The sequence below is a fragment of a genome, unplaced genomic scaffold (genome assembly GCF_019419815.1).
Source record: "Pyrus x bretschneideri cultivar Hongxiangsu unplaced genomic scaffold, Pyrus_bretschneideri_v1 Contig2, whole genome shotgun sequence".
Lineage (NCBI taxonomy): Eukaryota > Viridiplantae > Streptophyta > Magnoliopsida > Rosales > Rosaceae > Pyrus > Pyrus x bretschneideri.
Window position 1 is genome coordinate 1,801,290 of NW_025999501.1, and position 17,326 is coordinate 1,818,615.

General features: G+C 34.2%; 1 protein-coding gene across 1 annotated transcript; it reads left to right on the forward strand.

The window, feature by feature from the left end:
• The first annotated feature begins 10,335 nt into the window (after positions 1 to 10,335).
• LOC103938888 (agamous-like MADS-box protein AGL104) lies at positions 10,336 to 16,215 on the forward strand. Its single transcript, XM_018645383.2, has 12 exons — positions 10,336 to 10,520; positions 11,339 to 11,392; positions 11,802 to 11,834; positions 12,015 to 12,057; positions 12,160 to 12,221; positions 12,426 to 12,453; positions 12,604 to 12,665; positions 14,284 to 14,383; positions 14,474 to 14,524; positions 14,654 to 14,763; positions 15,159 to 15,354; positions 15,997 to 16,215. The coding sequence occupies exons 1-12, from the start codon at positions 10,336 to 10,338 to the stop codon at positions 16,138 to 16,140; spliced, it is 1,068 nt and encodes a 355-aa protein (XP_018500899.1). The 3' UTR covers positions 16,141 to 16,215.
• Positions 16,216 to 17,326: the final 1,111 nt, after the last annotated feature.

Consider the following 17,326-nt stretch of genomic DNA (forward strand, 5'->3'; position numbering starts at 1 on the left):
AACTGAATTCAAGACATTCGACATAGCCTAAAAATAGCATTGGCGGCCCACTGGCCACGCGCCGCCGCACGCGCCGCCGCGGGTGGCGGTCGGCCGCCCTGACTCGCCGGAAAATCCAACTATTTCCAAAAATTCTCAAACTTCACAGAAATGAAGATCTCAGTGAGTGGAGCAACTTTCATACCTGCCACGAAGTCCAAAAGTGGACGGAAGATGGTCAATTTTGCCCATGAAGCCGGTGGATGCCTAAAACTTCCTGACGTTGATTCGTCGTCTACGGTGGTCCAACGGGGTCAAGGTTGGTTGGGTTTTGCTCCTGGGATGATGGGCTACAAAGCGCAAGTGGTGGCATCGGCAATCGCTTTGCCAATTTGCCGAAAAATGGAGAAGGGTGGCCGGAGCACCATTGATTTTCGTCAACTTTCGTGGCCTCAAACCTCCACATCCCGTGGTTAATCAAGGTGGTTCTTGGGTGGGTTTTGTAGAGGGGAATGAGAGCTTCAAGATGGTGGTGGTGGCATCGAAAAACTCCACCGGAGTTGGCCGAAATCGGCCTTGGAAAATGGACCTGCGGTGGGTGCGGGTATGGGTGCACGGGAAGCTTTTCCCTTTTTTTTTTTTTTTTTTTTTTTTTCTTTTCTTTTCTTCTTTCTTTCTGATTGGGCTTCCCCCACAAAGTGGGGATTGAATTTAAATAAACACTAACCTTGAATAACCAATTTCGAACGTCCGTAACTATACCGTTATAATCCGGACTCGCAAACGGCTTTCGCCTATACGTTCGTACCAATGAGTACTACGAGGATATGCTTAAAGAATAAGTCCCACATCTTTCAAGTCGATGGTCAACGGAAGTCAAAGTCCTTGCCTCTAGGGCAATTTCGTAAATTCACGCTTTTAAAATAAAATAAAAACGTAAAATTTGGAACGGGTTGTCACAGTATGCCCTAGAGAAAGGAGTACATGGTTAGAAATTTTGAAACCAAAACAAACGACAATACCTACGTGGTTGGGTTTTCACGCACTGATGACAACCGCAACGTGACCTTGACCTTGTCGTGTGCCATCGCTCTTTGTGGTTGAGCACATAGGCTGGGTGGCCTCTACTACCAGCATCAGCAACAACAAGTGCTACAACCCAAAAACAAACCTAGCCCGCGTCAGTGTTAGTTGCAATTAGACTTGGTGATCGTGTTATGTTTATCGTGTTCGTGTCGCTTTTGTGACGTACCTAGTATCTTAACTGATTGTGTTGTTTTGAACCTGTTAAAATGAATGGGTAATATGACTCCACCCGAACTCGACTAGTTAAAATCAATGGGTAATGAGACTCAACCTGCTACCCGTTAAAGAAAATATATTTTACTTCAATAAGTAGACCTAACATTTATGTCGTGTTTCCGTGTTCGTGTCGTTTTCTTGACATACCCGATATCTTAACGGGTCATGTCATGTAACATTTGTTAAAATAAACGAGTAATATGACCCAACTTGAAATCCACCCATTAATATTATCAGGTATATGACCCAACCCATTACTCATTAAAGAAAATATATTTTAAATCAATGAATAATGAAAATATGAAAATTGAAATTCGGTGAGGAAAATAAAACGTAAACGACAATCGTGGGTTAAATTTAAATCTAAGGTTTATGAATTATGGTGTCGGTGTTGGATTTTGGAGTTGACCCCTTCAAAAAAGTTGTAAAGCTTGCCATTACGAGTGATTATATGTTTATTTTACATTTTTCACACTTCTACAATAATTATTATTAATTTTGCACTCAAATAAAAAACAATATTCATGAGATTTGGAGGGTTTTAAAAATCTAAATGACCATGTAACCATCATCTAAGCGTAGAGGATACAATCATGATTGTTTATATATGCTTTCACATTTTTCAGACTTATACATTAATAATTATGAATTTGATTTATTTTGAACCCCCTTAAAAATACTGTTCCTGAGGGGTTGTATAGTTTTAAAAATTCAAACAATCCTCAAAGAGTAGAGAATGCGATCACGAGCATTTCATATTTTTTTCACATTTTTTGCACTTGTAAAGTAATTATTATAATTTTTAATGTGTTTGGTATTTTAAAATTATTTGATATTTTTATTTTATAATGTATTTTTAATTTTTTATCTCACTCTTTGCCCCTAGTATACTTTAAAAATAAATAAATAAATAAATAAAACTTAAATTTTTTAATTTATATAGAATAATAATACAATAATACATATTTAATATACAATATATACCTTTTGTTCAAAAAAAAAAAAAAACAATATATACATATACACTATGGCTATTGTGTTTTATAGTAAGTTTTTTTAGTAGTTTAAAAAATTAAAATCATCAAAATAACTTTCTTCTTAATGTATCAAAATGGATTACCCACATGTCACCCTTATGTAAACCTGTTCAGGACCCGTTATTAACGGTGTCTTATTAGGTGACTTGATAATGACCCGATTAGTTCGTGTTGACCTGAAACCTGTTATTTTTGTATCGTTTATGTGTCATGTCAACAGGTTGTGTAAGAAATTGCGAGGCTTATCAATAAGTAATCAAATGAAAAACGACATACTAAATTAGTATCTGCATGCCACATTGTCAAAATATTACTTCAAATCATAAAAACTTAAAAACACATTTGTCTTTCAAGTATTACAAACCCCAAAATAAGAGCCTAATGAAAAAATATTAGTACATTACTACAAAACATCAAATTTCCAAAGATGCAAAATGAAGGGAGTTTTTTTTTAAGGTTGTGAAATCTTTCTCAAAAGTTAGAACCTTGCTAAGGAGACTCAAAGCTTGCATATTGGTGTTCAATTTTCACGAATCATCTAGGAAAATGGTATTGGAACTTTGGACTGATTTATTGTCTTAAAGAGTTAGATTCATAATGTTTTCAATAAGACTTTCCACATTAGCACTTTCTTCCACATAAACTAAGAATAGAAAAACCAAACATTATAAAGCATTAAAAATGTGAGTAGTTTACATAAATAGTTATGAAAATATGTAAAACAATAGTACTATATTATATAAAAGATGTAATACCTGATTTTCCAAAAAGTCAATCTTATGGCTATTGTAGTTAGGTTGTTTTAGTAGTTTAAAATTACAAAACTAACCTTTTTCTTAACGGGTTGAAATGGGTTACCCGTATGTAGACCTTAAAGGGTTCTTAATGAGTAATTTGATAATGACCAAATTAGTTAATGTGTTGACTAGAACCCCTCATTTTTGTGTTGTTTCCTATCAGGTTAACGGGTTATGCAAGAAATTGTCAGGTCTAGATGTAGCCCAATCAGGCAACCCATAGCCTTTAACACAGTAGCATATTCAACGTTGGCCCAAGCCTTCATGTGACCCAGTGCATTGTAGCTGCTTAAGGCATCGGGAGTTATCCTACTCTAATGACCCGTGTTTGAGCACTCGACCTGGAACCACTTCAGTTGAACTAATCACAAAAATGGTCCAACTAAACTGACTGGCGGTCCTTAGACCAGGCCACCCAACTTAGACGGCGAACCAAAAATGAATTGGCAACCATTCCAACATGTTTTTTGACGAATTTGACCCGCTCTAGCTAAAATTTTGTGCCCATTATACACTACACTTCAACCACTCACGAAGATTCCAATCAACCTAGCTCCTTCACCTAGAATGGCAATCCAAACCTATCCCAGCAGATCCCAGATTTGATAATCGCCACCGTATAGTAGGCCACTTTCTTGAGTCAGCTCATCGAGCATATTGAAATGAAGAGCACTCTTGACCAAGTGTCTCGAAACAGGACATGAGCTGATGACGATATCTCTTTCCAAAGGCGACGGGACAAACAACCACTAAACTAGCCTTGAACTAAGCGTTTAGGCAGAGTGCATTCCCCATTTGGCCTATGCGGAAACACTTTCTCCCATCGTAGCGTGCTGAGAATTGTTCATTCTCGGCTTCGCCTGTAAACCAATATACATTCATGGTTAGGTCCACACTTTGACAAACACTCAAGACCTGAGCCTAAGCTCATTGTCCACTTACGACATGGATCACATAGAATTTTTCCCATCTTACACTAGAGCGGGCAATAAAGAGAATAGGAAAAGACATGATAAATCTTAAATTGGCACTCAACTCCAAGTGCACGAGTCGTTCGCTCACCAGCCAGAGATGAACAACGAATTCCGCAGTTGCAAGACGAATGAGAAACCTATCGAAAAAAGTAGAACAAGCCTATATACTACCTGAGGCATTACTGCCTCAGTTGAGGTAAATCCATAAAAAAGTAAAAATGTTCTTAACTAAGTGACTAACGATTTTGCCATTGAAACCGTGGACAAGTACTCTGAAGAGACGTGACTAATATAGGCCTATCACTATTCAGTCTGGAGATTGAACAGACCCATCAGATACACAAGTTCACCATTCTATATGTCAAATTCCAAGAAGACGAGGATCTAAAGAGGCATCTCAATCATTATCACAGTGATATGGGAAACCTTTCATTATTTCCTGAACTACAACCATACATAACCCAAAAAAATCAAAGTCTCAAGCAAATTACTGAACAAGATCTCACAAGCAGATGATTATTTTAGTTGTTTTGCAGTCCCATTTCAACAAGTTGCACTCACAACAGCAGATTCCAAGCTCTTTAGTGCCAGACATTAACCTAATTCTCTAACATTTATATGGGTATGCTTTATAGTCCAAGAGGATAAACTAATTATTCACGACCCATTTGAGTATACTTTCCCCTTGGGAGAGGGTAAATTGCATAGATATCCAGATGTGGATGGTTTCCTCACTGTAACTAGATGCATGACAACCTTCGACATCGTCTTCAGAAATAGCCACCATAGTCTCTTCATAGGATCTGCATACTAGACTTAGCTAACTGAAGGATTCGTGCCCCTAGCTAAATTCGCAAAAACCCGGCTTCTTTACTAGAAGAAGCATAAGTGCAGTACATTTCCTGAATTACTGCCCACGAATTTCCACACAATTGCATATGTTTGCTATGACAAGTTAACGATTTTTGCGTTCACATGAAACTCTAACATGTTGTGTTACGAGATACGTAACTTAAGGGGTTTGTGGCCCCAAAAGTCCAATACATTCCTTGAATTGCTGCCCATGAATTTCCACACAATTATACTTGTTTGCTGTGACAAGTTACCAATTTTTATGTCCACACTGAACTTTATCAAGCTATGCTATGGGCTACGCAGCTCAAGGGATTGGTGACATAACGTGCAACACATTCCATGAATAGCTGCACATGTTTTTCCTTACAACTGCATGTTTGCTGTGACTAGTTAGTGATTTTCGTGTTCACGCACAGTCTTATCGTGTTGCGTATGGGATATGCAACTCAAATGATTGGTTACAGGTGCAGTCCAACTTCCTAAGAAAGACTTCGTCTTATCACACGCTTCAGCCTTGGGAAGTACAAGATCTCATAAGCTCAAAGTCCACTGTCCATCAAACCTCGCCTTATACACACAAATAGGTTCTCATTTCAAATGACTTTTGTTTGAGCAATGAAGTCAAGGACCAGTTTAGTAGTAGTAACATCACATGGTTAGGGAGCAGTAGTGCATAGTGAACTCAGCAGTTTGACGCCCCAAAAATCCAAAACTTGTAGCCTATATAAGCCTGCTAGGAGCGCCTACTTTTATCAAAGCTTCGCACATCTATGGCTAAAGTTTTACAAGATGCTTCAAGTAAGCAAAGTTTCAAGAACATTCAAGTCAATTGAATAATGAAGATAAGGTAAAGCAAAGAAAGCAGTTTATTGAATTTCTAGCAAATTTATAAACTGGCACGAAGTCCACCAAAATTTGCCACAAGCTAAGCAAAGGAGAAACAAAGTCTAGACGAAAAAGAAAAGAAATTTTCTAAAGTCTTCAAAGCAGACTACTCATCAAAAGCTTGGATGACCTTTGGCTCCTCAGTAACCACCTTTGCTTCAACAGCTCGCATTTACACCTCTTCATCTTCAACAGTTCCAATCTCAGTAACTTCACCCTCAACTGCTCCATCTACAACAGCAGAGAAGTTAAACTCAAGCAAATCCTCTCAGGAGATAGAAAAAGTCTTCAAACCTTCTCCAGAGAACTCATAATCAGGTGACCTTCCTTGAAAACGATCCACAAAGCCTAACTTGTAGAAATCGGCCTGAATCTTAGCAAGATCACTTTCATAAATTGCTTTCTTTCTATTTAATTGCTCATTTTCCTGGCAAGGTCCTTATTGACGCTTCGTAACTCATTGCAATCCTTATCCAAGAACTCATTGGCGAGTAGCACGCCCTTCAGCTCTTCATCTTTAGACGCAAACTCAAAAGCAATCTTTTAAAGACGGTTGATCTTTTTGGCAAAAGAAAAAATTTCCTGATTCTTGACAAAACAAGCAAAACAAAGCTCTGAGTTGACCTTCTCTAAATCTTAGATTTTCAGCACGATCAGTTCCCTATCCCTTCTGAAGACGACATATTTTTCTACCAGAGTCGCACCCAACAATCTTCATAATATACTTGTGTTTAAACATAAGAACACATAGGAAGGTTTGGACAGTCTCTCTTTTCCTCTCACTACTCTTTAGCTACCTTTTCAACAAAAAAAAAAAAAAAAAAAAAAGAAGAAGATTTGAAACCCTCCTAGCCACCGCTCCTTGCTCCGACTTGGGGTCGATGGCAGCCTGACTCCCATCTTTTTCGAGCCATCATTCTCTCTTTCCCTTCCTTCTCCACCCTCTGCATCTTCCCTCTTCCCTCATCATTTGCTCATCCTTCCCACCTTTTTCTAGCCCTCTTTCCCTTTTTTCCTTCCATCTCCACCTTCTGCATCTTCCCTCTTCCTTTTTTTCCCCCCCATCATTCCACTCAAAAGGTTTTTTGATTTTTGAATAATTTTTTCTTTCTCTTTTGGTCTTTGTTTTGACTTCCCTTGAGATTTGTTCTTTGAATTTTGTCTTAATTCCCATGAGCTGGTTCAGATTTGAACTTTCTTGGCCATTTCCTGCTCTGTTGCTACTTTTCGTTGCACGTCCTCAACCACCGACCTCTGCTACTTGGCTCGTGTGCTTCTCCTCGGGTGTTGGGTGGCTGTTAAAGTGCTTTTATCACTATTTGGTATGATTATGGGAGCTCTCACTGTGTTGGTGGCTCGCTCACCCCCATTTTCCGTTGTTCGATTGGTTCGTTCTCTTAGTGGTGGTGGTAGCCTTATGATGGAGGCGCATCTGGTCGCTGTTGGTTTCCATTCTAGTCTTACGGTTTTTTTGTTGTTGTTCAACTGGCCACTTTGGGTCCTATCTATTGTATTTTTTATTTGCTGTTTGACTTGTATTTAGGTTGTGAGCTACCTTTTGGACACTCTTGTCCTTGTACTTATCTTTTTATTTAAGGAATTGTTATTAGCACTCCAAAAATCTCATTTTGCACTCTAAACTTTCTACAATTAGAAAGAAAATTACACATGTGAGGAGTGTAGAATGAGATTTTTGGAGTGCTAATAACAATTCCCTTTATTTAATAGAAGTAATTTAGTTTGACCAAAAAAAAAAAAAAAAAAAAACCCATAAGAACACATAGGTACCCATTAATGGAGCTCTCTGGTACCACTTTTTTGTCCGAAGTCACAATTATGGCAAGCACCACATGATCTTGCGTTCAAATTGACCAAGATGATAAAACAACCAAAACAGCAAACAAAGGCAAAAAAAAAAAAAAAAAAAAAAAAAAAATTAAAAGAAAGGATACTACGAGTAAAAAAAATCACACCATATGAACAAGAAAAATGTTAGGAAAATCATATTTTTGTATTATAATGTTGTACTATCTTTTATGTGGTAATTGATGTGTACATACCATTTCAATTAATAAATTTATCTCATTGAATGTTGGTTGTATATATCTTATGTCACATGAGATAGTACACTAATGTGGTATAAAGATGTAGTTTTCCTGATAGTACTCTGAAAAATTAAACAAGATTCAGCATGCTCACTCTAATCCACCATGTTGCTAGTGTTTGATTCACATCATTTTTTTTTGTTACATAATACGTATACATAAAAATTGAAGGTAATATCTGTTAACATCTTATAATTATTTCAATAAATTCAATATATTGTGTGATGGTTATCACAACGTTTTACGGTTTTGGGTCCTATTGTGTTGTGTATTTTGGAAGGATTTGCATGGCACGGGTATATCGTCACGTGACACTTCTGCTAATAATATAAGGATATATATATTATCTTTTTTACAGGTCTTTGAATTATTGGCACGGGACGCCATCATAACGGTGAATTTGTGTCATCCAAGTTGTTATCGTATTTTGGACGTGTAGCTGCAAATTACAATAGAGTGCCAGGCCAGCTACCATAAGCATGTTTAAAAATTAAACTACAGGGAAAGTGTTAGCAACCTTTTTGGTGGACAAACTAAAATTTTAATGATATTAACAAAGGAAGGCAAATAGTGTAATCTTAATTTAAATAAAGTTCTAATATTTGAGTGCTGGTGGAATGTACGTGGTATGAAAATGTGTGAGAAGAATGAAATGAGAATGTAAGTTGCAATCATTTCTGGAACTTTATATAGCTTTATTCTACCAGTCCAGTGTACTCCAGTCCCAAATCCAGTTCCCTACAGCCTACTCTACTATCATCAAACGTTTGAATTAATGCACAGAAGAATACTTGTCCAGACAAAATAGTCATATGTGATGAAATAGGGTTAACACAATTCCTATTAAGGCAGAAAACCTACACTAATTACCATTAATCAATTTCATAATATACAATTGAAAACAATCATGAAGAAAAATCCGGAGTTAACGGTTCTATTCTAACATAAACGTAGATGAAGTGGTACATTATATATTATAATATACAAGTTGATATGTCTCAATTTTAGAATATATTTTCCAATCTCTCTACTTATATTATATACATGGCATACTCCTTGTATTCGGAATACACTGATTTTTTTTTTTGGTAAAGATGCCCAATATGCAGATACGGTGCATGGAAACTCAAAAGGGCTTTTCATGGGAAAGCCAAATAGTTTTTAGGAGGCCAAGATACAAAAACAAAACACACAGAATTTGGAAATAGGTATATAGTTCCATGCGTAATAATTAAAACCACAGTGCATGGACAATGCAAATGACAATGTGCCATAGGAAAGTCAGAAAACTAGAAAATTACGTAACATGTTGCAATTGCATCTGGATGATTGCGGCTAGCCACAGCACCAAACATTGCACACAAATCGTTTTTTATTTTTTATTTTTTAATATGTCAGTGAGAGAGTCTTGTATATGGAATATCTACACCGGTATACGTAGCGTTTTAGTCTAATAATGCACTATCATATATAAATTTTTTGTTCCTGTAACAATGTATTATTGGATATAAAAACCATCACAATAAGTTGACGACAAAAAACTTAATTCATATAACTGGCTCTGTAGACGACGGCCAACCTTCTATCTAAAAATAGATCTCTCCATAAATCGATATTTATCCAAAAATAGATAAAAGTAAGCCTTTGGCAAATAGCCCAGGGGGTCATTTGCGTTGTCTTATACGTAGACCCTTGGTTGGCCTTTCGGATCCGGTAGGAGCATATATTGGATTTAACCAAAGACTGTAAGTCACATTTAGCTTTGAAATTGTCAAAATTAGACATAACCAAAGGGCTAAAAGGAATCAGACTAAAAAAAATTAGGCTAAGTTTGGTCTTAGGGCATGCAATATGTAACTTTGAAAAGTTTAAGTTTGGCCCAAAAAAGTAATAAAATATAAATAAATAAAAAATATAGTCCTACAATGATTTAGGATGGAAAAGTTCAGTCTTGAAGTGATTATTTTTTATATATTAATTTTTAGAGAACTAAAACATAATTAAAGGTTACGTTTAGTCATTCATGATGGCTATGGAAATCTCCGGGACCATTATATCCTATTGCAAAAAGTTATGCCCCAATATTCAACAGCAAGAAGGGCCCCAATTCGAAGAATTACAATTAACCAATGATCATTCCATTAGTCTAATGACCATCCACTCCTTTGATCTCTCTAAGTCCTCCCATCTCTCCTCCCATCCATTTATAACCATATTCCCCTCTCCCTCTCTCTCTCTCTCGTACCCAACCACCCTTCTTTTAAGCTGCTTCTTTTCCATGCATTGTTCATTTATAGGAATTAGAGGATACACTTCATAATTTTCCCTTCTTGAAACAACTTGTCTTAGATTTGTTTTCTTTTTTTGTTCCCTCATAGATTTAGACGCTTGCCAGATCAAGATGGGTCGTGTTAAGCTGGAGATAAAGAGAATAGAAAACAATACCAATCGACAAGTTACATTCTCAAAGCGTAGAAATGGACTCATTAAGAAAGCTTATGAGCTTTCCATCCTTTGCGACATTGACATTGCTCTTATTATGTTCTCTCCCTCCGGGCGCCTTAGCCATTTTTCTGGCAAAAGAAGGTTCTGTTATCCATGATTTCTCACTTTTTATATGTTCTTCACTCATTTAAGAATGATGTATGTGTTGCAGTTGTTTTAATTTTGCATGTAACTTAACATGATTCATGTTCTTTAAAATAGAGAAACTGATGGATATATATGGGAAATTGTTGAGAGTTGTACACTTAAAATTGAACTCAATATGCTTTTTCGGATTTTCATAATCTTTACGATGTGACTAATGTTGGGATTGAAGTAAATAGTCTCCAAAATCATTCAAGGAAGTGGCATGGTTTATACGCATTCATATGTTTTTCTGGAATTTGCACTTGTATTAACATAAGCCTCTGGAATAGGATCTCTGACCAGCACGATTGAACATCATTTGCACCTCTTATTAGGGAGAAAGTAAATATAACTGACAATCGTCCACGCGTATTGAAATGGTTAATCTGTTATTATGCATGTTTATAGCCACCCACTTGTATTTATATATTCAAATAAAGATGTTCATGTTTAGCAGATGGAAATTCTGTTCATATTAAGCTCTTAAAAAGTATTCAAATGAAATAATTCTTAAAAGGTAACAACCATGTTACATTTTTATTTTAATCATTCTATAAGTGTGATTATCCACACAACTTCCAGTTGACTAGTTCCAAAAGCACAGTAATGATTAGATGATTATGGTTTGATAATTTTTTATTGTTCATTTAATCATGTATTCTGCAAGCTAATGGGTTTTTCATTTTATTTTCCCTTTTCCTATTGCTTTCGGTTTCTTAATTAAATTTCAATTCAAATCATCTGTTCTGATAAAAATTTTATTGTGAAATCAGGATCGAGGATGTGTTCACTCGCTACATTAATCTCCCCGACCAAGAAAGAGAGCAGTATGTGTGTTCTTAAAATACAACTTTTTTTTTACTTTATATAATCAATAATAATGTACCAATTTTTCATAAAAATTTGTACGACTTTGTTATATGTATATTATACCCATATTTAAAAATAAAAATAAAAAACAGATCAAGTTTCACGCAAGTAAAATTTGAGAAAAAAAAAAAAAATTCCTATTTGGTATTAATCTTTGCTTGAGAATTTAATTGTCGTTATTAAATTTCTTAATTAACACTGAAATTCAATATTTTGTTGTTGAGTCAAAGTATTCAAATCAATAAAGTTTTAGTTTAACATTTTAGTCAACAAGGACTAGAACCAAAGTTAAACAAACGATTCTATGATTTAGAATTTTATTTATCCATCTGCTATTTATTTATACGTTGTTTTTTATTTTCGCAGTGCTATAATTTTTCCTGATCACAACAAACATCCGTATGCTCTTCGTCCCCTCTAAAAATTAATAGTCTCAAAGTTCATTTTATTAAACCTTAATTTTTTTTTCTCGAACATGAATATGTCAAATAACTTGTTCATATTGATTATAAAAAAATAACTTGTTCATTGTTTTTTTTTTTTTTTGTTTTTTTTTTTTTGTTTTTGATTTTTTTGCAGTGATCTTCAAAACAAAGAGGTCAGACACATGACATCTAGCAATGTACTCTATTGTATTTTATCTTATGGTTTTTTTATATCTATCTTTCAAGACATACTGTTAAATGAAAACATACATATACGACGTCCTTTTTTTTCCTTGCAGTATTTGCTCAGGACCCTTCAGCAACTAAGAAGTGAAAATGATATTGCTCTACAACTTGCCAAGTTTGTTCTCCTCCTTTTCTTACATGTTAAAATTATTAGAACTTGATTAGTTCTCAACCTTCTAAAAGTAGTAAAGATAAAGAAAAACAGTTCTGAAACATTTCCTTATTCCTTCAAGTAATTTTGTTTGCTATATATAGTTTATTGATTTTGTTTGTTTTTTCCTTGTGTGATCTCAACTCTGAATGCTTCGAATGCAAGTAGTCCTACTGCCGTTAGCTCTGAAATTGAGGTACAAACTTTGTCACTTTTGTGATGTTGTTTTGTAGTATGCTCTAGAGCATCGTATATACACAGAAGCATAATAACATTTTCACTTACGTTTACATGGTTATTATTTTCGTCGGGACCTTGACATGGTTAAATTTCACTTTCCTTGTAGGAACTTCAACAGGAAATTGGTGGGCTACAACAACAACTTCAAATGGCTGAGGAGCAGATAAGGTAAAAAAATAAAAAAAAATGAAAACCTGCAAAGTATATATGATTCATGAATATGATAAATGTGTCATGGCCTTATCCTATTGTACCATCGCCACAAAAAAATGCTGATAATAATCACTAGTATTAGTTCTCCAAAGTGAGGTGGGTAAATCTTAATAGTAGCTAAGGGGATGGAGTGTTGGGTTTCCACCCATACGTCCTGAGTTCGAATCTCCTCCATTCCCTGAATAAATTCAATAGTTTTGAACCCTCCCCCTTTGTTAATAATAATAAAATTTTAAAAATAAAATAAGGTGATGGATATGCCTTTACCCATCCCTTTGCCACTGTTGAGTACTGACCCACCTTATTCTGTATAACTAATATTAATGATTATTTTTAGGAAAAATTAGTATCTAGTCTTTAGTTACTAATGTTCTTAGATTAAAATCTTATTAGTTTTCAGATTTTGATCAAGGTACTAGCATTAATGTAATAATGAATTTACATTTCAATTATATAATTTTTAAAATAAAAAATTAATAATTGATTTAAGTTTTTAATACTCACACCTTTATTAAACTCCTAACTAATTTTCAATTCTAAACATTTCCACAAAAAAAAAAAAAAAAAAACATAGAATAAGTTTGTACCCCTTAATTTTTTATAAAAAGGTTTCCAATTTTTTAATGTACCCTTTTTTTTTTTTTTTTTTTTAATATAAAATCTATTCAATTTTTTTTTCTAATCCATTTTTAAACTTATATGGGTACATTCTTTTTCTTCATTTGAGAATGTATCCATGTCAAGTTTAATCAAAGAAATTTACTAATGTTATTAAGCCTAATATCTATTATTTTTTGTGTGGTTTTGAAGAATGTACCTATATTTTGGTACAATCATTTTTTTTGTTAATTTTGATGAATGTACCCATGTTTATACACACACACACACACACACACACACACACACACACACACACAATATATTGGAGAGTATAATTTATATTTTAATAATTTTAATTCACAAATTATGGATTTTTTTATATTTAAAATCTCATTAATACAAACAACTATAAATTTCAATTTTTAATTTAAAAAATATAGTAACCTACATAGAAATACATTATCACATTAGTTTCAGGGATTTCGATCAAAAATTGAAAACATTTTTAATTTAAAAAATATAGTAACCTACATAGAAATACATTATCACATTAGTTTCAGGGATTTCGATCAAAAATTGAAAACCAACAAGGTTTCGATCAAAGAATATTGATAGTTAAGGACCGTATCCAAAGTATCCCTTATTTTTAACTTTTCTTGTAGCGCATGACTAAATATGGAGAAAAAAATGACGATGTTATTCACGTTCTTATTCTGTCATTATGTATTTATTTTGTGAATGCAATTAAATTCAAGATAGAGAAGAAAACAACCATTAACTATGAGAGTTTTTTCACGATCCTTATTTGTCAGTAAGAGGCCATAGTATGATAATATATTCATATATTAAAATATTCATTTAGGGGGCGGTTTAAATTTAATTTACATTCTATTTTCATTTGCCTATATATTGAGCTTCGTTTTCTTTTTTATGTTTATAAATTTATATTTTCCTGGGTGATAAATGTTTATAGGATATATGAGCCTGACCCTTTAAAAATCACATCTACGGTGGAGCTTGAATCCTGCGAGAAAAGCCTAATGGACACATTGACGCGTGTTATGCAGAGAAAGGTTTGAGACACTCGTCAATTAATTTTTATTTTTATCTGGTTTCTTATGAGTAAGAGAACATGAAATATGATCTGTATTTTCAATTTTCAGGAATATTTGTTGAGTAATCATCTATCTTCCTATGATTCCTCAGGAATACAGGTGACTAAGAAACAAAAAAAAATTCTTTAAGCATGTACTTTGATACATTAAAATTAAATATAGAAAAGAAGTCAGATTTTTAATTGTGAGATTAGCATAATCTTGATAATTTTATGGATGCATGTACAGCAAGTGTTGCCAGGCTCCTTCGAGAATGAGGTGGCAGGTTGGTTGTCTAGCGCTGGTCACAACCAAGCCCAAATTTACGATGCATCCGCTCCCTTAGAGCATCAACTTAGGTAGCTAGTTAACTACAAGCTAATTATATTTTATAGGGTTCAAGTTTTAGGTGGTTTCAAAATGGGTCATGAAGATTTAACTCTCACATTGCAACTTGAGATTTTAAAATTATATCAACTTAAACACTCTGTATATCTGATAGTCTAATTCTTCATTAAATTAATGACCTTTTTTTTTTTTTTCTTGTTTTTGTTTTTGTCAATATACAAATGTGGATTACATGTCAAACGAATTACAATGTAATATGAGAGACTAAAGTTTTGTGTTTAATTTTGAAAATCACCCCCGAACTTAAAAGGTGTAAAATGTTGTTATCCATTTTATTCTTTTTTTTTTTCTGTTGTTAAATTGTTAATTAATTGAAACTTTTAATGCTATTTTCTTTGAAATATAGGAATTTGTCATCGACATTGTATGATCCGTTTTCACAAGGACAGAGCTCGAATGCAGATCCTAGTACCATGGGACAGTGTCATGTGAGCGTCACAAATGACAGTGATGGAGAGCTTCCACTTTGGCATCAGGCTTACACTACTTCCTCAGGACACCACTCCACCCTCATTCCTCCAACCTTGTTGCCACAATATCAGGTTTAGTTCACCCTTTTACATATATATGCATGCTATGTATTCATCTTTCAATCTCAGTAGTTGTGCCAAGTACGGTTAATCACCTTACTAGATAGTATCAAACATGACTTTTGTTTAATCAAATCTTCACATTCACAGTCTGGCAACTTCCAACATATATACTAGATTATTTAACAAAAGTTTCTTTTTAACCAAAATGTGAATCATGATTATATATTTAAGGTTTGGACATAATTTGAGCTAATCAATGATTCTGATTCACAAATTATATTTTAACACATTCGACAGCTGCCAAGTAAGAAAAAAGTTCCTACCAGAAATAATTTATATGACGATGAATTTATGTGCATGTTAACAAGCTTTGAATCATGATTTCACATTCAAATATGATTATAATCATCATCAATATAAGGTTATGATCTACTTTAACATTTAATAATCAGATTGTCCACCAACAGAACTTTTTAGTACACTGTGAATCAACTTAACTTATTTGATTGTTTGATATGTTGGAAATTTCCAGCCCAAGTACTGCCTTTTATGATTTTTGCAAGCCATGAGTTGATATTTGTGACTGAGTTGGGATTATACAATTCAAATGCTAATTAAGTAACGTAAATCTAATGTGATGCAATTAAGCAGAATTCGGTGGTAGGCTCCAACATGCCAGAAATAATGCCACATGAGCAGGTGGAGATCCCAGTTGGCAACTCCAGTTTACAACCTTACAACGAAGTTGCAGATTATAATCACGAAAACAAAGTTCCTCAGCTTAATGGACATTGACAATACCAAAGCAAAGAATGGGCAGAGTTCATGACCGTTGCTCCAGATATATTAACTTTAATTAGCTGATGTTGTAATTTGTAGCAAAACATGTAAGTAGGATAATTTAGCAGCTCGCGAACTGCCACTAAAAACTTGTTAAAACAACCAACAAATTTTGCATTTTATACTTTTTTTTTTTATCAACAATTATCGTTTCACTAAATCTCCTCCAACTGACACTGGTGGAGCCAAGTACAAGGCTCCCCTAGCAAATGCAAATTTGAATCTTAAGGCTGATTTTAAGGAAAATAAGAGCTAATAAATGTTAAATAAACTCTCACTTTAACCAATATTATAATTTAATAGTAATAAATTTAAACTTCCATACCATAAATGGTTCCTTACGTTATTCCCTTGAAATTTTTGAAGGTTAGAAGCTTGGAAAACATAGTATAAATTTTTTGCTTCAAATTATTACTTTCAGGTTTACTATTATATAACTTTAGGTAGGCAACAAAAGATTAAAAATTTGATTTCATAGTAATAAGTTTAGGTTAGCTCACCCACTGAAAAATTCTTGGCCACGCCAACAGAATGGAGATTGAATATTACTAGACCAAATGATCAAGCACTTCATATAATTTTTTCGCTTTCTTCTTGTTGCTTGGCACAAGCTTTTGTGCTACATATAGGAATACTTTGTGTTGGTGAAATAGTTGGTAGAGATATTCTGCTTAAACGATATCCTATAGTTTGTGTGACATTCTATTTTGGTTCACATAGTTTCAAATAATCTAACTTTCTTATTTATTACATCAAGACTTGAACTTGAGATGAGCTCCAATTTCACACTTGAACAAAGAATAAACATTCAGACGGTAATGTTACATGTACACCACTAGAAATTACAATTTGTCCTACAAAAGTTTGTCCGACTAACCAAAATTAGTCGAGTTAAATGCTTTTGCCCAATGACTTTTCAAGTTGGTCGGGTCAAAGTGGTCAGCGTTGTTGACTTGTATAGTTTCCTATAGTGTAGAGTTTCCTAGTTTATGTGTAATCTAGGCAAATCCCTTGTAATCTCCTGTGATATCCTGTAATTATTCATTCCCTATTGTGTTAGGATTAGGATTGTATATTATACCTATTTTTTAGAAGAAACATAACAGGAAAGCATTCTTTCTTCTTGGCACCAGAGCCGAGT

Bases quoted from the DNA above. Each gene is read 5' to 3' on its own strand.
- LOC103938888 (XM_018645383.2), top strand. From the start codon at position 10,336: ATGGGTCGTGTTAAGCTGGAGATAAAGAGAATAGAAAACAATACCAAT. The intron at 12,058-12,159 runs GTACTCTATTGT...TTTTCCTTGCAG, and splicing joins GACACATGACATCTAGCAAT to TATTTGCTCAGGACCCTTCA. The intron at 12,666-14,283 runs GTAAAAAAATAA...AAATGTTTATAG, and splicing joins ATGGCTGAGGAGCAGATAAG to GATATATGAGCCTGACCCTT.